This window comes from Lepidochelys kempii, chromosome 1, assembly GCF_965140265.1.
Source record: "Lepidochelys kempii isolate rLepKem1 chromosome 1, rLepKem1.hap2, whole genome shotgun sequence".
Lineage (NCBI taxonomy): Eukaryota > Metazoa > Chordata > Testudines > Cheloniidae > Lepidochelys > Lepidochelys kempii.
Genome location: NC_133256.1, coordinates 101,845,614 through 101,870,558, shown reverse-complemented (window position 1 = coordinate 101,870,558; position 24,945 = coordinate 101,845,614). Strand labels below are relative to the sequence as shown.

Below are 24,945 nucleotides of genomic sequence, written 5' to 3'. Positions count from 1 at the left end.
GTTATGTAACGTTTAAATAAAAATTACAGGAACAAATACAAGCTCTCTGTACCTTAAGTCCAAAACTACATGGGTTTATGAATAAGTACATCCAGCTCCATTCTTAATTCAAGAGGTTCTCATTTACTCTACGTGTGTTTGGATTCACACCTCCAAATTTATCTGCTTATGCTAAACATTTGTTGGGCCCCAACTCATTTTTATAAATGCCTTGATAAATGAAGGCAGAATTTGGCCTGGAAGGTTTACTTTTTTTCAGTTTTCAAAGGGGTTTGTGATAATTGCAATGGCTACATTGAGCTTCCCGGAAAGGCAGAGGCACATCACATACAAACAACCAACAAGAAGGAACATCTATCAGATCCAATATCCAAGTCTTTTCTGTTGACAGGATTTTATGTTGCTTACTGAAATTTACTCATGGTCATTGGTTCTCTAATGATTTGCATTCATAATTTTATCATGAACTGTGCTCTGGGTGTGTTTTTAGGGGGAAAAGTTTCTTTATCTTGTAATTGTGCATAATAATGTATCATATCCTTTCTTGCCTAGTGACTGATTGGATACTACAGACTAGTCAATTATATACAGAATTAGAGGAGTTAATTCTTATTTTGAAGAGAGATTAAAGACCCTGTAATTCAGTAAGCTGTTGAACCAGAGGGAAAAAATAATACACCACACTAGAGTTTGGTCCAATAAACCCAACTTAATCTTTCCTACAAAGTAAAACTATAACTTCTAAAGCTAAAGTAGAGACTTTGGGCTAATCTGCATAATGTATTGTCTGTCAAAGTCCAAGGTCGATAATTGCTAAGGAAAATGAAATACACACTCGTATTAACAGATTCCAATCCAATAAAATCATTTGAAAGTGTAGAGTTATGGGATGACTCATTTCCCTGACTTCAATAATACGGAATTATTTACCTTTCATCTATTTAGCCAATGACATTTTAGGTCACCCTTACAGTTCAATGACCAAAAGACCAAAAATTACATTCTTGGCAAACCTTTGGTATTTGTCTTGTAATATGCACTCCTTACTGCACAGTATAAAAGTGCAATTCTCATCAGGCGCTCTCATAAATGTAGTAAAAAAGGGAAGAGCTCTTTGAAATCTAGGGTATTTGCACTCTGTTGCTCTGTGTTAGAAAGGTAATCACATGCTTCTGAGATGCAATATTATGTTCTAGTCAAAATGCTGGAGTTTGGCTATAATAGACAAATACATTGGATTAGATTTTCTATCATGATTTCAATATGCTGTCATGAAATGTAACACAGAAAGCAAATGTATTGCTGCATTTCTTCGTGTGTAGGCAGGATTTAAAAAATGCTTTAGCAGAAACATACTCCCCAAAACTGACTGACCGCACAGGCATAGCCATGGATTGAAAAACCACTTCTCAAGGATAGTGCCCAAGAATATTGACTTTACACATGATGCAAGCATATGCAAGCACCTAATGCTTTTTCCCAGCTGGGCTTGTCTGCTTCATGTTTATATGCAGGAAGAGTTGCTTGAGCAAGAGAGTATGTGTCTTGGAAATGTCTTTTTAGTCTGCATAGGAACATGGAGCAGACAGGCAGAAGGTAGAGGAGAATTCCGTGAATGCATGTTAGCTTGTTGATTTAAAAAATTAAACTGAAAAAGTTTACAGGGATTTACATTTGAAAAAAATTAACTAAATTATTTAATTCTGCAATGACGAAGTTAGAGATTGAAAAGGCCTCTGATCATGCAGACTATCTCCCTGAAAATGCAAAATTGTGCTCTACAGCAGGGGTCAGCAAGCTTTCAGAAGTGGTGTGCCGAGTCTTCATTTATTCACTCTAATTTAAGGTTTCGTGTGCCAGGAATACATTTTAACGTTTTCAGAAGGTCTCTTTCTATAAGTCTATAATATATAACTAAACTATTGTTCTAGGTAAAGTAGATAAGGTTTTTAAAATCTTTAAGAAGCTTCATTTAAAATTAAATTAAAATGCAGAGCCCCCCGGAGCGGTGGCCAGGACTCGGGCAGTGTGAGTGCCACTGAAAATCATGCCTCCTTTGACACGCATGCCATAGGTTGCCTACCCCTGCTCTACAGCCTGTTTCCTGTATTTTGTCCAAGCTAGTTTTAGCAGTCCCAGGTGATAGGGATTTTCCAACATCCGTTGGAAGAATTTTATGTAGCTAAACGTATTTTAACATCAATAAATTTTTCCTACTATTAGCATAGATTTTCCTTTTCTTAATTCCTTCCATTACTCTCAGTTATACAGTACCACTGTCTCCAAACTAAGCAATTATCCTCCTTGTCAATAATATCTCGGGTTAAACAAAATACTTTGGAAATATTAAGGAAGGAGACACTCTGTAACAAGGAAGGAGGACACACTGTAACAGGGGTTATGGTTTAGTATGCACTTACTGTTCATGTATTTTTGAACGACTGGATAAATAACTCAGCTAACACAAAGCACATATGTTTAAAAATACATAGGGCCAAATCCCCTTCTGGTGTTAATCAGCCTAGATTTATTTGCTCCAGTGGAATTACCACAATTTACCCTAGAGAAGATCTATCCTATTGCTCCTGAAAATTCAACAGAGCAGTATTCATTATGCAAAGTCACAAGTATTGATGGGACATTGTAGTTACATTAGCATTAATACCATGAAGTATTGATAGGACTTTCCAGAGCTGTTCTGGAGGTTGGATAACAGCTTTCATGTGCAGAAGAGTTTGCAGGATCAGGCCACAGGGATCATCCACCATTGAAATTCAAATTCAAAATTTTGTGGCAGCTAAAGTCAGTTATGACTTTCTGAATACAAGAAGGTTACAGTGTGCAATAGAAATAACAGAGTACACATCCCACAAAAGCTCCCTTAGGGGTTATGCTCCAGTGGGTTCTCCACTGGCATCTAGCTTCACCATAACCTGTGCTGAGGAGGAGCTATGTAAGAAAATGGAGGCAGTGTAGTTCAATTGCTAAGACAGCAGACTGAATCAGGAGAGCTCAGTTCAGTTCCCAGAAATCCCTGACTCAGTAGGTGACCTACAGTAAAATAACAGTTTCCTAACTCTAAAACAGGAATACTACTTATCATTAGATTGACCTTGTCATAGGTTATTGGGATCTGTGCTGTTTATTTCCCCCAGAGTAACACATTTTTGTTATACCCAGACATTTTTCAAAAAGTGCAGCAGCAGTCAAAAAAGCAAACAGAAAATATCATATGGCCTCTATATAAATCCATGGTATGCCCACATCTTGAATACTACATGCGGATGTGGTTGCCCCATTTCAAAAAAGACATATTGGAATTGGAAAAGATACAGAAAAGAGCAACAAAAATTATTAGGAGTATGGAACAGCTTTCATATGAGGAAAGATTAATAAGACTGGGAATCTTCAGCATGGAAAAGAGATGACTGAGGGAGGATATGATTGAGGTCTATAAAATCATGTGTGGAGAAAGTAAATAAGGAAGTGTTAGTTACTCCTTCTCAAAACATATGAACTAGGGGTCACCAATTGAAATTAATAGGCAGCAGGCTTAAAACAAACAAAAGGAAGTATTTCTTCACACAACACAGTGTCAACCTGTGGAACTCTTTGCCAGAGGATGTTGTGAAGGCCAAGACTACAACAGGGCTCAAAAAAGAGCTAGATACATTCATGAAGGATGGGTCCATCAATGGCTAGTAGCCAGGAAGGGCAGGGATGGTGTCCCTAGCCTATTTGCCAGAAGCTGGGAATGGGTGACAAGGGAAGGATCACTTGATGATTACCTGTTCTGTCCATCCCCTCTGGGGCACCTGGCATTGACCACTGTTAGAAGACAGGATACTGGCTAGATGGACCTTTGGTTTGACCCAGTATGGCAGTTCTTATGTTCTCTCCTTATCTACCTACAGTTCCACATACTCATAACCACACTCTTAACAATCCCAATAACCATCATCTCCAGGGTCTGGATACAGAGGTGCTGTGGACAGCAGAAGATCTGGTCTTAGTGCTGCTATCTGCACCCGGAAAACTCTGAACTCTAAACTTCTCTCTAGACTTACACAGGCTGTGGTCTTTCACACTGCCAAGTCTTGCTGCTGTAACCTCACTCCACATCATTTCGTATGCACTTCTCACATCCGCTGCTTGTGATTTCCACCCCAATTTTCCTTTGCTCTCCTGACTGGAATTCCTCAGTTTTATCCTTTGCCTCCTGCAAATTACAAGACAAGGAGGAGTTTAAACTGCTGACACCCTCCAGGTGCTGTTTTAACTCCTTGTTTGGTCCTTTTCTCCTTTCAAATCATATTCTAATTCCCTCATTTTCTCCTTCATTTTACTAACCATATTATTTAAAGCCTTGCAGATTCCATACAGACCTTGTATAGCCATGCCTTTTAACTGTTTCTCTTTCCCTTTTCTATCTTTTCCCCCTATCTCTTCTTCAAACAACTTACACACATATTTCTAGGGATCACCTACATCAATTGCTTTTAATGCAAATGAAGCAGTTTCTTGTTCAATAACATAGTTTATTGTAAAATTCTCTAGGATTTTCCCCTCGTCAGCTGACATTTTTCTCATTTAACCTATTTCAAGGTTTTCTTACTGTTATCTTAATCTTACTTTATTCTCCCCCCCCCCCCCCACCCTCAGTACCTTTTACTGGAGTAAGCTATTCACTCAAGCTTTAGAACGGCAGAGAAGACATCCTGTAAGCTTTCAGAGTAGCAGCCGTGTTAGTCTGTATTCGCAGAAAGAAAAGGACGACTTGTGGCACCTTAGAGACTAACCAATTTATTTGAGCATAAGCTTTCGTGCGCTACAGCTCACTTTTACCAGAAAATGTAGGTCATTATCCTAAGTAATCTGGATCCAATGATAACATTCTTGACAATCACGTCAGGGTCACCAATTTGTTACATGTCTGAATTAATGACTCAAGATTGTCGAATAACAGGCTCAGTTGGAATTATTTAATCAAAGATTGTGAATCAGAGATTAGTATAGCACTATACGGAATACAGAAAGAAAGAAATACATTACCACCCTTTGTTGTCAGACCAAGAGTTGGCTGTGTCTCTCTCCTTCGCTGTATCTGGAGGGATGCGTAAGTTTTCTCTTCCCCCAGCTAAGTTCCCATTCCCGTATCATTATATAGGGTTTTAGAAAAAGAAGTCACCTTTGCCAAGAATATTCTCCTGAAAACGTATCTTCTGATGTCATTTCTATACATTCTCTCTGTACCTGATTTATGTGTGAAGGCATGATTATTGACAGCTGAGAGGACTAACAATTCTTCAAGATAATCTCTCTCAGTGGGTCCTTCTTACCTCACAATCATTCTTTCCTATTGATTCCCCAACAGAAAACATCTGCTGTAACAATTGTCCCTTATTATTTTCCCAAATCTATATATACTTATGTAAGCATTACAGACAGACAGATTTCCAAGAATATCTTGAGTTTTACAGACATGAAGACACCCAAGATTGTTAAAGTACAGCATAATGGATAAAATTCCTGAATAGAATTACTTATCGTTCAAGGATCAGTGTTCCAGGCCTTAGAATTCAGACACACTCTTTGTTGAAGATAAAGATTCTTAGGATTACTTGACATATAAATGAATGAAAATATACAAAAAGAAAGAACTAAAAGGGTTAATATTTATTAACAGATACTAACAAACCTTAGCCTTTTACCTCGTTATCCCCAGAAGTAAAACTATTGTGTCTAAATGGGACGATGACATAAGAAATCTTTTTTCATTCACCCCAATTGACAAAAACTTTCATTAAAAAGCCATATAAGTGATCTAATCAGTAGTTCAAATTGCCGCTTCAGTAGGTGTATGAATGAAATAGAGGCACAACCTGCCACCCATAAAGATCCCTAGGAATCATGGGGAAGGGTATCCAGATTCTTGTGGAGGAGGATAGATCTTTGGTCACTCTCAAAGCAGCAGGATCCTTTAGGGGGCATCCAGATAATGCCATTTCAGTCACAGCCCAGGTAACAACATGGATAGCAATTGCCTAGAAATGGGAGATTAGCATAGAGAGGGGCTCTTGGTCTGTAAACCTCACAGAGATTAATCCCACACACAGAAGTCTCTACTGCCTGGGATTGTAGAACTGATGAACCTCCTTTAAATGGAAACCTAATTGAGACCTACCAGATCAAAGTCCCTTCCACTCACAGGAGTAGAGGGAAGTTATCTAGTTCATAGTGTTTCCAAAATGGAAGAAAAAATGCAAAGAAAAAGTATCACTTATTCCCAAATGGTGTCTTTGTCTATTCATTTTGATTACGCATCATATACAATACACAGCTGATTTCTTATCTTGACCCTATGTGAGTAATATATCCATCCCAAACTCATCCCAATAAAACCTAACCATTATGTATGCACTCCATCGGTGTTATGCGTGCCACTTCCCTCAGCTCCCATTGGCCTAGAGCAGCGAACCGCGGCCACTGGGAGTGGCAATCAGCCGAACCTGCGGACGGGGCAGGTAAACAAACCAGCCTGGCCCGCCAGGGCTTTCCCTGCACAAGCGGTGGAACAAGTTTGGGAACCGCTGTTCTAGACCATCCCTGACAGGTGTTTGTCCAACCTGCTCTTAAAAATCCCCAACGATGGAGATTCCACCACCTCCCTACGCAATTTATTCCAGTGCTTAACCACTCTGACAGTTAGGAACTTTTTCCTAATGTCCAGCCTAAACCGCCCTTGCTGCAATTTAAGCCCATTGCTTCTTGTCCTATCCTCAGAGGTTAAGAGCAACAATTTTTCTCCCTCCTCCTTGTGACAACCTTTTATGTACTTGATATATATTTATGTATTTATGAATTATGAGCATGTACACCCCATTAGGCATAAGAGAAGAAAAAGTAGAGGGAAACAGCAGCAAATATACTTCCCAGCTTCTTGGGAGGACTGTGCTTCCTGCAATAATCAGTAACAAACTGGCTACTTTAGAGCTGCAGTTGTTCATCTGCTCCAAATTTAAAGAATCTGCTACCAGCAGAGCATACTGGGACAGACTTTTCAGAAGCCAGGCCCAGACTAAGGACCTCAGTTCTAAACAATCCATCAAATAGAAAGATTAGAAGGCATGAAGGTACACCATCTTAAAAGTCAGGGATCTGAGTGGAACAATAAGATTTTCCTGAGGAGGAGCCTACTGTGTTTGAAGTAGTTATGACGTGTTTTCCTCTGGTATGAAGTGTTTCCACACTGAATAATAAAATGGTTTTTGAACATCAACCACTCCTTATACTTCAAATTTACGACCTCCCTAGTAAATGTATGTACGTACACACACACACACACACACACGCACACAGAAACTTTAAGATGAAAAAGCGGCTCTTGGACTGGGATCTCAATTCAGATTAGTTAACACTTCTATCCACCAGGCTAAAAATTATAAGGGAGGCTGCTTCTTCTGGCCATTTTGGGATAGCACCTAAGTCCGCCAAAAAAATTATTTTGGCCAAAACTATTCAGGAAATTCATAGGGCATATAATCTAAGTAAGAGGGGGAGGAGAGGAAGATCCCTGCAAATGAGAGGGTGAAGTGACAGGAGTGGGAGTAAAGGGCAATAATGAGACTAGGTGTGGAGGATCAGTCTCCAGGCTGGGAAGAAGGTGTCAGGGTTTCCGACCTGGCCCATTCCAGCCTCCACAGGTCCAACTCCCTGGCTTAATCCTGGGCCCCTGGGCAGCCACTCCAGCCTTTCTGGGTCCCACAGTCACTTCGCCTCCATACTGACCGCCCAGATGGGCACAAATTTATACAGGCAGAGCCCCCGCAATATTTCCATTGTGGGAATGCTATCCCACCCCCAACTTCCCGGTTGTGCTGCCCCAATCTAAGTATAAGACAAGAGACTATAGATAGATGAAGACAGATGGGGGAGTACAGGGAACCAATGAGTATGCACATGAGTATTTGCACCATTAGGGTCTTCATTGCTAATTTTTATTTGAGCAAAATGTTTAGTCTCTAATTCTGTCCAGATAGGCAGATCTGAACACAAGAACAGCCTTGCTGATTTTGTTTGCACTTGGTGCAGAGCCCCGCCCACCACAGTCTCAGCGCAGTATAAGAGCCTTAGTTTGTTCTGGTGTTCCTTTCTGCATATTTGCTACAGAACCTATTGAAATGATGGGCATTTTGTATGCGAGTTTCCAGTGATGATAGCTGTACAAACACACACAAAAAGTACCTGTTATTGTTAAAGCAATACCCCTAGCTCCCCCAAAATGTAGTTTTGTGCATATTGTGTAGTAAGTTCAATTCATGGGCTTTAAACCGGCAGTTTCTCATACTTAAGAGGATTGCTCACCATTCCCGAACCCCATTGACTTCAAAGGGGTCCTGTGCAGGGGGAGCAGTCCAACCTCACGTGTGGAATGGAAAGACTGGAGCCTTGACTTGATCACTACTGTGAATCTCACTTTGTGTTAAAGCTATTTAACAAACCTAGCTCATGCTTTTAAATATTAACACGATTGCTATTCTGGTGTGGAACTGAACATTATGGCATGAATAAATGATTAATTAAAAGTTTGCCACTTCAATAAGATAGCACCAATTACATACACCTTTGTGACTCAGCACAATACTAGACCCTAATCTGGTAGAAACTGAGTTCAAGTATTTATTGCTGTTTATTGCCTCGCATGTCATTTAAAAAGAGCTACCAAGAGAATAGCATTTACAGAGGGCTTAAAAGTTTGACTTGGATGAACTGAGATTTTCTTTATTTTAAAACGCAGCAATAGTGACTTTGAGAAATTTAATTTTGGCGATTTCAAGATGATGACAGCAAACTCAACCACAAATATTTTGTACTGTTCTGCAAATGCCACCATTTGCAATGGCACTTCGTGTGTTACACCTGATGACAATTTTAACCAAATTTTGAATTTAGTTTTAAGTACTGTCCTAACAATCTTGTTGGCATTGGTGATGTTCTCCATGGGCTGCAATGTGAACATAAAAAAATTTTGGGGACATATAAAAAGGCCATGGGGCATATGTGTGGGCTTCCTCTGTCAGTTTGGAATTATGCCTTTGACAGGCTTTGTGCTGTCACTCATCTTTAATGTGCTTCCTGTTCAAGCTATTGCTGTGCTGATCATGGGATGCTGTCCAGGTGGAACATCTTCCAACATTCTAGCATATTGGTTAGATGGGGACATGGACCTAAGGTAAGAAATTCACTTCTCTAAAGGAATTACTTTCTTTTTTAAAAATTACCCATTAATCTCTTTGGAGCAGAAAGGAAGGATGAGTCAGTGGTTAGTGCAGTAGCCTAGGATTTGGGATACCCAGGTTAAGTTTTCTTTTCTGGCAGATTTTCTGTGTGACCTTGAGCAAATCACTTAGGTTCTCTGAATCTCAGGTCCTCATCTGAAAAACTAGGGTAATAATACTTCCCTACCTGACAGGGGTGTTGTGAGGATAAATACCTTTACAATTGTGAAATACTTTGAGATCTACTGATGAAAAGTGTGGTATAAGAGTGAAGTATTATTCCTTACTACACTACATATCTGTTCCGTTCTATGCACAATGGGGCTCAGACCTGGTTTAGGCTTCTAGGCACTACTGCAATATAGATTTCATAACAATTAACTTTATAAACAGAGGTCTATAATCAATTGTTGTTCTAATGTCTTGTTAAAGAAATCACCAGTGGAAAAATACTTATCCACCTATGTGTTCTTCACAATGGCTAGACTTGCAAAGTTTTTATCCAGGATCCAAACTAATTTGTAACAATTCTGTATGCATCTAGCACACATGCAAAGTTTTCAAAGAGTGTTTTGTAGTATATAAGCCATAGCCTACTTACTGGTTGCAATCAAAACACTTCTTTGTGAGTGTGATGATCTCAGTGGCAGGGTAACTTGGCTGCAACTTCAAGATGCTGTAAAGTCAGAAATTGTGATATGTCAGGCAGCTGGCATATTTGCGGACATCAAATATGTACTCAAGGTGAACGCTGCTCTTGATGCAAATCCCAAGACACCTATTTTCCCCATCATTTAGCTTTAACAGCCTCTAAAAAAGAGCAATATTTTTAAAGAAACTGATTACCTTGTTCTAAAATAAACAGAAAAGTTTCTCTGCTTCCCACAGAGTAACATAAATTACAGCATGTCTCTACTTCATCATATGCCAGTCTGAACGAGCAATGGAAAAACTAATAGAAGTAAGAAAGATGGGGAGCTAAGGTGCATAGATGAAGAATTTTAATATTTGTGGTTTTAATAAGGCATTTTACCACACTGCAAACAGTGAATTTCTTTGTAACTTACAGGTCTTAATGTAATATGTGGTTTTTAATACAGTATGTAATCAACTGTGCTAATCACCAGTTTTCTTGCTTTGGAGAGAAGACCTAGAAATATTATAAAAAACACTTTATTTCAGTAAAGCACTGATCAGGCAAAACCACAAAGGGAAGGAAATTCAGCAAAAAAGTCTGAAATTCTGTTTTGGTCTCAACCCATTTTATCTGGGTAGAACAGTGTATGTAGGGCCAAATCTTGCTTTCACTGACATCAGTGTAAATTCAGAAAAACTCCATTGAGTCACAGGCATTAATCTGGATTGACACTAATGTAAATAAGCACAGGATTTGGCCTTTAATTCGAGAGAGGACATTTCTATGACCCTTGCAAAGGGAAAGATAAATGCCTACAAAGGGAATATTCTTCAGGTAGAGACTTTAACCCTGAGACTTCAATGGGCTTTCGATCAGGCCTTTAGGGTATATCTTTACTGAAAGAAAGAAAGAAAGAAAGAAAGAAAGAAAGAAAGAAAGAAAGAAAGAAAGAAAGAAAGAAAGAAAGAAAGAATAACCCCACAACAGTGGCATTGAGTCTACAATCAAATTTTTAGCCCTGGAGCCCAAGCCCCATGAGCCCGAGTCCACTGACCCAGGCCAGCTTTGATTGCAGTGTAGATATACCCACAGTGACCATTACTTCAGGCCCTGAGGATGAGGATTGTGTAAAGTAGGGAACAATGTAAGAATCCTTATGCTTGATAGAAGAATGACCACATGAAGGAAAATATTGCAGCCAGCCTGCATTGCAAAAACCCTGCATGTCATACCACAAGTGGCTAGCCTTTAAATAGATGATATTTTATTTGTTTACACAACAGACCACCCCAAGTGTGAAAGGGCCATTGCATGCTAAGTCTTACTTCAGGGTGTAAGGTGATCACCAACTGGGGACAGAAATAAATTTCTGTTCATGACATACTCCGAGTGAGTTTATACCTTCCTCAGAAGATCACCCTTATTATAGATTTATGATTATTTAGTTGTATTCCCATAATGCTTAGGAGCCCCAGCCATGGACCAGGGCCCCACTATTCTAGGTATTGTACAAACACAGAACAAAAAGATGGTCCCAACTCCAAAGAGCTAACAATCTAAGTATAAGACAAGAGACAACAGATGAAGAGAGACAAGGGTGTACAAAGCAACCATGAAACAATGTTGGTCAGCACAATAGAAAGTAGTCAACATACCATTGAACACTCAGTGACTTGTCAAGGGTTTTTTTAGGCATCATGAAAAAGGAGAATTTTAAGGGGGGCTTTGACAGGGGATAATGAGGTAGCTTTGTGGATGTTAACGGAGAGCAATTCCCAAGCATGATGGAAAAGGCATGACAGTGCTTGTTTTAAAATGAGCAATGAAGACTGGCATCATGGGTCGATCAGAGGCCAGAGTGAATGTGAGATAGGCTGCGAAGCATCTTGAAAGTGAAGACAAGTAGCTTATGTTTGATGTGGATGGATGCAAAGAGAGGTGTACCATGGTCAAAGCTACAGGCTAGGAAAATAATGTTTGCAGCAGCATTTCAAATGGACATGAGCAGGGCAAGATTGCATTTGTCAAGACCAGAGAGAAGGATGTTGCAGGAATTGATACATGAGATGAAAGTCTAGATGAGAGTTTTAGCAGCCTGGATGGGTAAGAAAGGCCATATCTTAGAGATGCAATGAAGAAAGAATCTGCAAGATTTAGACATAGACTGAATGAGAGAACCTTAAGAGAGTGCAAAGATGATGCAGAGGTTACAGGCCTGAATGACAGACAGGATAGTGACATTCTCTGCAGTGATTGAGAAAGGAGCTGATGGGAGGATTTGAAGGGGAAGATGAAGAGCTCAGTTTTAGCCATTTTTATCTTGAGATGATGTCTAGAAATCCACAAGATGTTGTAAAAGAGATGTGCCACAATAGCAGTTTGGACAGCACAAGACAGATCTGGGGTAGAGATGTGAGTTGTCAGCATAAAGATATTAGGTGAATTTGTTTGCGGATGAGATTATTCAGAGCCAGTGTGCAGAGGGAGAAGAGAAGACGACCAAGGACAGAGCCCTGTGGACCCCCAAAGAAAGCTGGAGAGAGGATGAGGTGGATCCTCCGAAAGACATGCCAAAGGAATGATTAAAGAGAGAGGAGAACCAGGAGAAGACAGTCACAGAAACCAAAGAAGGGCAAGATTTCAAAAAGAGCAAGGCTGACTGCATCAAAAGCAGCTGACACAGCTAGGAATGAGGCTGGAATACTTGTTCTGAGCTTTAGTTAGGAAAAGGATATTAGAGACTTCTGTGAGAATAGTTTCAGTTGAGTGCAAGGGGCAGAAGCTGGACTGGGGAGGGTTGAAGAAGGAAGTGGAGGAGAACAACTCCAAACAATGATCACAAACAGTTTCAATGAGTTTAAGAGGAAGAGTGAGATGAGGTGGTAGTTGGAGGGGCATGGGTGGGTTTTTTAAGATGGGAAAGCTGTAAACATGCTTGTATTGTGAGGAGAAAGAACCAGAGAAAAGAGAGGGTAGGGAGAAAAGCAAAGCAGGGGGTGAGAATGGGCATGTGGGAGGTCAGGAAATGGGCCAGTGACCTCATCCTCTCAATCTATATAGAGAGAATCCCCTCTTGTTGCAGACATCCCTCCTCTTCTATTAGGGAAAGGGGTTGGAAGCAGAGAAGGGACAGACTTTGAGGAAGAGTGGGTGGCCAAAGGAGAGATAAACCCATAACATCCCCTGTAACAAAGCCCAAGGCCCAAGTCCATCTTTTACATGGAGCCCTCCAACTGGAGCCTCTCGGCAGCCATAGCCAAGGGGCTAATGTGAAAGGCCAGAGTCAATGTGAAAGCAGAGGGCTTCCACTTGGATGGCCCTGACCTCTCAAGGATCCCCCAGGTTTGGAGGAAGGTCCCATGGTCTATTCTGTTGGCACAGTCAGGGACAGATTCAGATTTCTGTCCTAGAGTTGTCTTCCATGGGGTTACCACAGGAGAGGGAATTTAGGGCCAGGCCTTTATCTACATTGCGCATATGCCTGAGATTCTCTTTCTTACCCACCTACCTTTTCCCTCTACATCTTCACCCCAATGGTAGGCTTTGTCACAGAGGTGTGACTATCAACCCTCCCCACACTTCAGTGTTGATTAACCAAATAACGGAATGTCTTAAACAGAAAGAACAACTTCTAAAGCATTCACATTTAAAAACAGAAAGATCCATGAACAAATAAGGAAGCAATAAGTCTCATGCAAAGCTTCACTATTCAACTGCACTGCTTTTCACTGAGCCCATCCCTCCATCCTTTGGCCTCAATCCTGCAATATGGTGAACATAGAGAGACCCCTGATACCTCTGTGCAGCCCCAATAACTTCAGTGGGGTCCCCCTGAGGACACAGGGGTCAACCCTTACACATCAAGTTGCAGGAACATGGCCTTTGTTTGCACATTGGATATTTAGGGCCTGATCCAAAGCCCACTGAAGTCAAAGGGAGGCTTTAGATCAAGCCCCCAGATTATAAGCTTTTGAGGACAAAGACTTTAGATTGACTTCTGTCCTGCAAAGAACCCAAGGTACTATATACATAAATAAATAATATTCTGGAAATTCCTATGAATACCCCATGAAGACTATATTTTTAAACTTGTCTAAGTACCTTTTTACCAGAAGCAGTGTTGTGACAGTCTACCAAGTAACAAGATGGTGTGAATTTTAATAATTAAAGACAGTACACCACTATTAGCTGAGGTGTATCTCTCAGCTCCCACTGATTCTATGGGACATCCTTCTGATTTGTTTTCATATTTCTAGTATTTAAAGAAAGGAAATTATAAAACAATACTTTACATTAATATTAACCAGAAAAAACTGATTATTTAGAGTTGAGCCTACCCTTCGGGCTGACATTTTCCCCCTTAATTTCTCTTTGCACCTGGATACTGAAGGGGTCAAGTGACAGGATCTGAAATACCATATGTTATTAGATAGTATAGCCTATGATATAACTGGGTATATCACCTGGGCAGGCAGGCAGTGTGCTTCCATGGTGAAGGCACTGATGTTGATCTCAAAGAGTCCTTGGTTCTATTCCCAGTTCCATAGCCTGCAGTTTGACCTTGGGAAAAAAGCACTTCACTTCTCTTACACCCCATTTTGGTAAAATTGGACTAATACTACTTACCTCCTTTATAAAGAGATGTGGAAGCTACTGATGAACAGCTATATATTATTACTAATGGTAAACAAGCTGCAATAGTAGGGGTAAGGAGCCAAATCAAGGTTCCCCAGATAAAAATAACTGGACATATGGCTTATTCCAGTTAGAAACTTACAAAGAACCAATTCAGGCACAGTGGTCCAGCAATTAAGAGCCAGTTTCTGTAGTACCTTACACCATGAGTAGTCTTATTGATTTTGTGAGTCTAATGTGACTAAAGATGGCAGATTCTGGACTGAAGATGGGAGTACATAAAGCTTATCAGGTCTCCCTGCTCCCATCACCTCCTCAGCAGATAATCTCCCAGTCAGTTAACCATACCCTTTAACTCTCCTCGGCTACATCTGCACTAGGGATAGGGGTCTAGTTCCTACCTTGCACTTGCTTGAGGAGAGCCAGCACAAATATAAATAACAGTGTAGCTGCAGCAGCACCCGAATTTAGCCACGCCACGTACGTACCTGCAGGGTTCAGGCAGGTTTGTATTCAGCACAGCTAAAGCATGCCACCACTGCCTGTACTCCTGCAGCTACGCTACGATTTATACTCAGACTGTCTCGCTGAGAGCTAGCACGAGTGTGCATACATGAGCTGGGAATCATACCTCCTAGCTCATAGTGTAGCTGTAGCCCTAGGCATAACAGAATAGTTTAAGGGGAAGATTCCATCTTAACTTGAAATAGTTCACATTTTTTTCAGTATAATCTGGCACTCTAACATTTCTTCAATTTAGTTTTCTTGTGAATTAATATGCAGGATAAATTGACTGCAGCCAGTAGCATTTCTTTCACCATTTTTCATAAACTATTAAATTGTAATAAGAAAATGGGGGAGACTGTTGGAGAGCATGAAATGAACTATAACTTTTGCCAATTTCCTTGCAGTATCAGTATGACAACATGTTCAACACTGCTTGCATTGGGGATGATGCCACTTTGTCTCTTTGTCTATACCAAAATGTGGACAGACACCGAGTCCATCGTAATCCCCTATGACAGTATAGGTGAGTCAAATCAATGTTTTCTTTCTCTCTCTCATATCTTTCTCCTTTTGGAAGCAACTATCTTTGTACCAGCAGCCTACAGTATCCATTCTGACAGAGACTAGGACCTTACAGGACGGATCCCTACAGCCATTATAAAAATAGTATAGATATTTACTGTAGGGTATCAAATCTCTATATCCTTTGTGGAGATATTGTAAGGATATAGAAAAAACAGATATTGAGATTTTCCCTACCTTTGGATAAATATCTTTGCCATTTTTGTAATGCCTGGAGGGAATAGGCCTGCAAGGTCCTGGGTGCTGTGGCCCTGCTCCAGCATTGCACTTAAGCACATGCTCAGATTTAAGTTAGGTTGCAAATCTGAAACCTGAAACAGTTGACAGTGGACACCATCAGCAGTGGAACTTAATTTGATTCAACACACGAAACCTCACCTGGCCAAAGAAAAAAGAATGACAGCTGAATACTAGTGGTGTAGTGAGGATTCAGCCCTTAATGCCCACTGGTGTAGGTTCCGGAATCTGTTCCCTACACACCAGTGTAGTCACCTCACATACTTACATTTTAGCTCCAAAGGAGAGTCATGTAAACCATTTGTGTTCTTAATATCAGCATTGGGAAAAATGCCCACAACACAAGAAGCTCTAATATGGTTGCTGCCATGGCACAGAAGAAACACCTTCAGGCAAAATGCACATTTAATACAAAATGCACGTAAACAAATGGTAAACCACACTAAAATGGCTGTATGCTTTTTTACCCTACTGAGTGTGTAACTACTAATACCTCACAAGTTTTCCAAAGATAGTACAATTCATACTCTTATGCTTTACATTACTCTGTGTGTGTGGATGTCCGTGGGTATAACCAGAAACTTACCTACAGAATCCTGCTATTTAAACATACTCTCACTGTTTGGTGTCTGTTTTCTTATCATGGCTGCTTTCTGTTAAATGTCTTTTGTTCTTATTTTCAGGTATTTCACTGGTAGCCCTTGTAATTCCTGTTTCATTTGGAATATTTGTTAATCACAAATGGCCCCAGAAAGCTAAAATTATACTTAAGGTAAGATATGAAACTTTCAGGTACTGATTTGAACCATTGCTCATTGTCGGCCAGGTTATGGCTTCAATGGGACTTCTCAAACAATATGTTTCTACTCGCAAAAAATAAGAATATTAGTAACTAGCTTCATGATAGCAATGAAGTTCCCCATCTAGCAACATGTTGCTCGCATCCTGTACAAAATGTGCGTGTGTTGCATACACCATTATAAATCACCATTGTTCAGTGATTTCCCATGTGATTTGGTGTTAATTGAAATGGATTATGGACCCTATCCTACAAGGTTCTCATTGCTTTCTGAGAGATCCTGAGTACCCTCAACTCCCACTGATAATCATTAATTAGGATACATATTTTCTCATTAAAATAATCATTTTTGGTGAATAGTTATTCCCCTTAATATTTGTCATCCTTTCAGTTATATCAGCTCAATGTAATGTTTCTCTTTATGTCAAATTCATTTTCTTAACATATTCGTGTACTGTGCTGTATTTCAAAATCTACTCATAGCTTACTTGTAAACTTGGACACGGTACATATTTGGGCCCAAAAGACTTGACAATTGCATATTAAAACTGGTCGTTTTCTTTTTAAAAAAATAGCTTGGCAGCAATAATGGAAGTTTCAACTTTCAGACATGTTTACATCCTACACACAAACAGAAGGTGTGCAGTAAATAGTACACAGGCGCAGTTTGCTTTGTGTAGGCCAATGAAGGGTCAAGTAAAGGTCAAAGGTAAGATGAAGGAGACAAAGCTGACAAGGTTTGGTTCAAATTGGGGGAAGGGCACAACTAGAATTTACTAGAATTAAATTAAACCAGATTTGCACAGCCGGACACATTTCTCGTCCCTAGAATAATCTGGATATTAGCTCATCCCAAACCAAAACAAGAACATTCACATCAACTCACTATTCTTGTAGGCTGGGCCAAAGACCATTCAAATCAGTCTTTCCATTGAATTCAGTCAGAACTGGGTTAGCCCCATAGTCTCCATGGTTGAATAATTCACTCCACCTAAGTCCAGCTACATAACCCCAATCGTTCTCTGACAGTGTATGCTATCAAGACAGAATTTCTCCTCAGGAAAAGATTTAGCGTTTTCTCTGTCAAACTCAGAATGGGATATCCTGGGACATCCCATCACAAGGACCCAAATTAAGTGCTCAGCACTACAAAAATAAGTAAAGAAAAAAATGTTGTAAATACAAGTTGTCAAAAGACAATAATTCCTTTGGAGACTATTGCAGTAAGAATTTAAAGTGGTGTTAAAATTTCAACCCAAAGGATTTCCTGTTGTCCCCACTCATTGCTTTTATTGTTGTCTGCAGATCTTACAATTATGTGTCCTAATACCTTGTTTCAGCATACCTTGCTGTAATGGGGTTCACAAACCCGATACTGAGCATAGCCAGAAAAAAGAACAGTCTTCCACACTTCCAGGAAGCCAGGCTAACCATACGCAGCACAGCTGCCAGAACTATCAATCATGGAGGCATGCACCCACAGCTGGGAAAACAAGCCCAGCTATAAAGGGAGCAGAATTGGGGGTGGGGGGAGACTGAAAGGCCTGGTATGGTAGAAGGGTAACAGCCTGACCCCAGGATGCTTCTAAGGGCAAGTCTACATTACATCAGCATAGTTGTGCTGCTGTAGCGCATCTGGTGAAGACATGCTATGCCAACAGGAGAGCTCTCCCATCGGCATAATTACTCCACCTCCAGAGGAGGTGGAAGCGATGTCAGCGGTAAAGTCTCCCGCCAACATAGTGCGGTGTAAACAGCACCTAAGTATATGTAATTTACATTGCTTTGGGGAGGAGGTGTCTTTTTCACACCCCTGAGAGATGTAAGTTACATCGACTTAAGTGGTAGTGTAGACCAGCAGTAAGAAACTGACAGGGAGACAAAGAAAGACTGCAAGCGCTAGAGGTTAGGGCTGATTGACTCATTTTAGGTTAAGTTGATGGACTGGGCTAATTTGAAATGAATAGAGGCAGACCAGTTAGAAGAAAGTTGGGACCTCCAGAGAGGCTGCCCCTAGAGCAATGGATGCTTGGCTTTTTGAGTATTGTCAGCTAGCTTTCACGCTATCTAATGTGGCTGTTGTCAACCATTAATGTAACCACCCTTTCTTTTTAAATGTAAAACTTACTTCAGCGTGATTAAAAGAAAGATATGTTTGTGCGTGATTAAATCAGGGTTGGTTTATTTGATTTAGCCAAGGTTTATTTTAAAAAACAACCCTTTTTTCTCCCTTCAGGTTGGTTCCATTACTGGACTAATTCTTATACTGATCATAGCTGTGGTTGGAGGAATATTGTACAAGGGATCCTGGGCTATCAGCCCTCAACTGTGGATCGTTGGAACCATATTTCCAGCTGCTGGCTACTCTCTAGGTTTTCTTCTGGCTCGCATCGCTGGTCAGTCTTGGCACAGGTAGAGATTGCTCTGTGATATAGCGTGTGTAATCTTATTTCAGCCATAAAAAAAAATTGGCCCATACGATGTTTTTATTTAGTGACTAAGCACTAACTCACTCTTAAGAGCTAGTTATGTTACGGAATCACAGCCCACACCTTTGTGTATACATCAAAGTGAAACTTTTGTTCTGAACACTTTTTGTTATGGTTTCTGGCTATTCTCTATTTCCACACAGCCTTCCTCAAAGTGGTTGGGAATACAGTAGAGTTCCCTAGGAAACCCAGATGTCTATGCACCTGATGTTTTAGTGGAGGGTGTCTTCCCCCATTTGCAACTGCCCTTCTCCTTCACAATAGGTGTCTTATCACTGTGACTAGCTTTCAGCTGGAAGAGCGCTGTGTCACCCAAAGGTTGACAAATCAGGAGCCATCACTGCATATCAACCTCCTGCACACATGCATATATATATTCACACTGCCTTCACTGTAGCTCCTCTGTCAGCAGATAAAATGGCCCTGAGATTCTAAATTAGCTCTCCTGGTTCACAGGACATAGCCCAGTTACAGGATCCAGTAGTAAGCAATATAAAATAATAGAAATATAGAGCTGGAGGGGATTTTGAAAGGTCATCTAGTCCTCTCCCCCTGCACTGAGGTAGAACTAAGTATATCTAGACCATTCTTGGTGGGTGTTTGACCAACCTGGTCTTAAAAACCTCCAATGACAGGGATTCCACAACTTCCCTTGGAAGCCTAGTCCAGAGCTTAATTATTCTTATAGTTAGAAAATTTCCTAATATCTAATCTAAGTCTCCCTTGCTGCAGATTAAGTTCATTACTTCATTACTTAAGTTCATTACTTCTACTCCCTCTGTAGACATGGAGAACAATTGATCACCAACCTCTTTATAACAGCCTTTAACATGTTTGGGGGGGGGGAATAATTCTTTTCTCAACACTAAACACATTTAGTTGTTTTTTTAAAAAACCTTTTCTCATGGGTCAGGTTTTCTAAACCATTTATCATTTTTGTTCCTCTTTCCAATTTGTCCACATCTTTCCTAAACTAGAACTCAGAACTGGACACCATACTCTCGCTGAGGCCTCACCAGTGCTCAGTAGAGTGGGACAATTACCTCGCATGAATGACTAGCCTTTTTCACCTTGTTGACCCATACTCAACTTGTGATCCACTATGCACATGCATACATAGGCTCACATCCTTTTCAGCAGTGCTACCACCTAGCCAGTTATTTCCCATTTTGTAGTTGTGCTTTTGATTTTTTTTTTCTTCCTAAGTGTAATGCTTTGCACTTGTCTTAGCTGAATTTCATCTTGTTGCTGTCAGACCATTTCTCCAATTTGTCCAGGTAATTTTGAATTCTAATCCTGACCTCTTAAGTGCTTGCAGCCTCTCCCAGCCTGGTGTCATCTGCAGATTTTACAAGCACACTCTCCACTGCATTATCCAAGTCATTAATGAAAATATTGACTACTGGACCCAGGACTGACCCCCCATCAGATCCCACTATATAAGTTCTCTCAATTTGATAGCAAATTATAACTATCCTTTGAATCTGGTCAACCAACCAGTTTTTCATTCACCCTGTTATAATTTCTTCCAAGCCACATTTCCGTAGATTGCTTATGAGAAAGTCATGTGGGACTGCATCAAAAGCCTTATTAAACATCAAGATATTACATCTACAGCTTCCCCCCACTCCACTAAGTCAGTAACCTTGTCAAAGAAGAAAATTAGGTTTGTTTGACATGATTTGTTCTTGACAAATCCATGCTGGCTATTCCTTATAACCCTGTTATCCTCTAGGTTCTTACAAAGAAATTGTTTAATAATTTCTTTAGTATCTTTCAGGTATCAAACTTAGGCCAACTGGTCTATAATTACCTGCATCCTCTTTGTTCCCCTTTTTAAAGATAGGTACTATGTTTGTCCTTCTCCAGCCCTCTGAGAACTCATGGAAGACGGGTGAGGTCCCAAAGATCCTCATTAATGGTTCTGAAATGGCTTCAGCTAGATCCTTAGGTACCTTAGGATGAATTTCATCAGGCCCTGTTGACTTGAATACATTTAACATATTTAAATATTCTTTAACCTGTTCTTTCCCTATTTTAGCTTCCATTTTTCCCCCTTGGTGTTAATATTAATTGTTTTAACCATCTGGACAGAATTAACCTTTTTAGTGAAGACTGAAGCAAACTAGGTATTAAACACCCCAGCCTTCTTGATATCGTCAGTTATTAGCTTTTTCGCTGCTAAGTAGAGGATCTACACTTTCCTTCACCTTTCTCTTGCTCCTCATGTATTTATGCAACCTCTTCTTATTGCCTTTTATGTCCCTTACTAGGTGTAACTCATTTTGTGCCTTAGCTTTTCTGATTGTTTCTACATGCTTGTGCTATTATTTTGTATGCATCCTTCGACATTTATCCATGTTTCCACTTTTTGTATATTATACATATACTAGACAGTATGTAAATTCCCCTCATCCCACCCTTGTGGCTATGTTATACAGTCTTCCACTACTTTATCAATCTATGCTATGTCATTTGCAAACTTTGCAAATAAGTTTGATATGTCATATGCTGTGGGTCACTAACAACTTGATCCAAAGCCCATGAAATCCATAGACTCCCACTGACTTTAAGGGGCATACAATCATACCTTAAATTCACTGGACAATTTTCCAAGCACGAGCAATGATATATCACCACGTGAAAGATGTTGAGAAGAAAATCCTGCATTACTACAGAGGTCTCTGTACATTTGTGAAATGGGTCCTTTCCAATGCTCCCATTTGATTGAGTTCTGTGACTGGATTAAGTAAACTAGATGGTTCTTTTCTGCCCGGATATCTCTGATTGTAGGTCTCTTATATTCATTTGTATTCTTTCAAAGTACATTGGAACAATAGGATACTATTTTAAATTTTTCTTTTTATCGTTCCCTTTAGATGTCGTACAGTAGCTCTGGAAACAGGCATGCAGAACACTCAACTGTGTACAACTATAGTGCAGCTGTCCTTCAAGCCTGAACAGCTTGCACTGATGTTTACTTTTCCACTCATCTACAGTATTTTCCAGATAGTGTTTGCTTTAATGTTTGTAGGAGGTAAGCCACAGATATCTTCTACTATATTAATAGCTTTATTAATTATTATTTATTCCTGGGTGCCCAGAGATAATGAGACCATTTGGAATACAAAAATACAATATTAAATGATAATCCAAATAACGTGTCCCCATTGTGCTAGGCACTGTACAAAAGATAGGAGACATGAGCTTCAATTCTGCATTCTGGCTGGGCCCTTTACTCCAGCATAAAGGGGCTCTAAACATCTAGAACTGGCCATCTGGGAATGCCCCCAATTCAGGAGCATCCCCTGGAAGGCACGCCAAAGGTATGACCAGGGTAGGAAGGAGGTGCACTAGCACAGAGCAGATGTGACTGGACCTAGTGCACTCCACCTATTCTGAGCAGTTGCAACAGCCCATACAGGACCAGGACAGCAGAAACTATAGCTGCCCCTGCTGCTACTCTTTTCTACTTCCTGTATGAAAGATGTTTTAGTGGATAGGGCGCTGAACTGGGACTCGAGTGACCTGCATTCAGTTTCTGGCTTGGCCACAGACTTCGTGTGACCTTAGGCAAGTCACTCTGTGCCTCAGTTCCCCATCTGTGAAATGGGAATAATACTTCAGAGGGCTATTGTAAGGGTAAAATCCATTAGTGAATGTGAGGTACACAGATACTGTGATAACATAGATATGCTGGAATTGTAGCTAAAGTAAAAGCCTCATCCCTCTTCCTATCTTTTTACACCACATAAATGGGCCAGAGCAGTGGGGGCTTAGAAAGGGGAGACAGTGTGACCTCATGGATAGAGCACTAGCTGGGGAGTCAGGAGCCCTAGGTTCTAGTCCTCAGTCTGTCCGTGGTCAGCTGCTTTTAAGTCTATTCACAGCTATGTGCCTGGATTTCTCCATCTGTAAAATGGGGATAATTTATACTGCTCTCCTTTTAAAGCAGCTTGAGAGCTAATGATGTTATAAACTAGCCAGATGGCGGTGGTGTTATTATAAGTTCCAGTTCTGTCCAGGGGAAAGATACCTCCAACCCAAACATTATGAAAGACAGCCATAAGGATGCCTCCTCAATAACTCCTCACAAGCTTTCGTGTAGGGGGCATGAGCACAGCATGCAGCACTGCAGAGATTCCAGGCCAAGCTGTAGCCTACAAGCCAGCCTAGGGAATCTGCCATAAATTAGGCTGCCAGGCCCCTTCAAATTTTGAGAACGCCCTAGGATTGGAAGGCCAAAAAAGTGACAATGACACCTTAGCCACTGTCCCCATCCACTGCAAGTTCTGTTTTGTACGTCTAAAAAGACACAAAATCTCACACACATCCACCCTCTCCGGAATCCAAGAGGTACAAATGTGTCACTTAACTATTCTTCCCCCACTCCCTCAGCTCCTGTACCAAGTACAGTCAGAACTGAGAATTGGTGCCAGGGACATTGTTCTAAATTAAACAATACAATTAAAGCCTATAATCCACTGGATGATCAGAAGACAGTCAAATTCCCAATGCAATACAAATATTTATCTTTATTTCAAATATGTTTTTTTCCAGGATGGGTTACTGTTGACAGACTTCTGTTTAAAAAGCTATGTTAAACATTAAACAGTAGCTGTTATTAATATTAGGAAGGTAAAAGCCCTACAGCACCATCTTACTACAGTAGCTTGTGTAGTTTATTATAATTTCTGCCTTTATTGTAACATATATATATTGATTCCTAGTCTACTACTTGCACAAAAGATTCTGTGCCTCACCAAAGACAGACTTCACAGAACCAGCAAGTGAAATTGAATCGATACCAGAAACATATGCCCAGATGAATGGAGGATTTACAGCAAATGAAAAAAGTACAAGAAACATGAACAACATTATCGTCTCCTGACATTGTGTAAAAGATTTTCGCAATGATTGACTGGTGAAAGGTTTTTTTGTGGTTTTCTTTTTTAATTTTTGAATGGAGCTTGTACCACTAGGATGCAAATCTAGGTTTGACACTAATTTACTACAATATTTAGTGTTCCATAATTGTCCATTTGAGCAAGAAAAGAACAGAGTAAACCTAGAGGAAAGCTGATCAAAATTTCAGGCATAAGCGTTTGCATAAGCAATTTGTTGTTTTTAATCTGACAGATTTGCTGTTTATCACAATAGGCAGATCAGATCAGGACCCTCAAATTCCCAGTGTTCCTCCACGGACATAGGGATTAAAGTGAGTTTATTTCTCATGGTCTTGGTGCGGGGGCAGTAATGGAAACCACACAATTTCAAGCCATTGCTTACAAGAGGAATTGGTAATGAAAGGATTAATTTACACTAAAACTATTATTTTAATAAGTAAAAAATATCTCAATTTGTGTCTATATTCACTGCAGTAAACTTTTTCATGTCTTCAGTTTGGGTCACTTAGATATGAAGGTGCCTGATAGGCTGGTGATATCAAGAATTTAAAGATTTATATTATCTAAACTATGGACGGTAATTGTGAATAAAAATGCACCTATTTATTCCTGAAAATTGGAGGCTACTGTTTGAAAATCTCCCCCTGAATGCCTGAGTGATCCAAATTCAGTTCCAAGCAAACACAGTAACTCTGTAAACCCCAAACATATTCAATAGCCCAAACTCTGCAGTCCTTGTACAAGGAAAACTTACACTGAAGCCAATGAAAGGTTAGTTAAATAAGGACCTCAAGAATGAGCCAAATATCAACACATGGAAATGATCACTCTTTTTCAGAGATTGGTTAACTCAAGCAAACATTTCTAGGTATTG

The 24,945-nt window shown here is 40.2% G+C and overlaps 1 protein-coding gene across 1 annotated transcript; it reads left to right on the top strand.

Moving 5' to 3' along the window:
- Positions 1 to 8,837: 8,837 nt before the first annotated feature.
- On the top strand, positions 8,838 to 24,055 carry SLC10A2 (solute carrier family 10 member 2). Its single transcript, XM_073327298.1, has 6 exons — positions 8,838 to 9,232; positions 15,462 to 15,580; positions 16,560 to 16,648; positions 18,912 to 19,087; positions 22,044 to 22,201; positions 23,895 to 24,055. The coding sequence occupies exons 1-6, from the start codon at positions 8,838 to 8,840 to the stop codon at positions 24,053 to 24,055; spliced, it is 1,098 nt and encodes a 365-aa protein (XP_073183399.1).
- Positions 24,056 to 24,945: the final 890 nt, after the last annotated feature.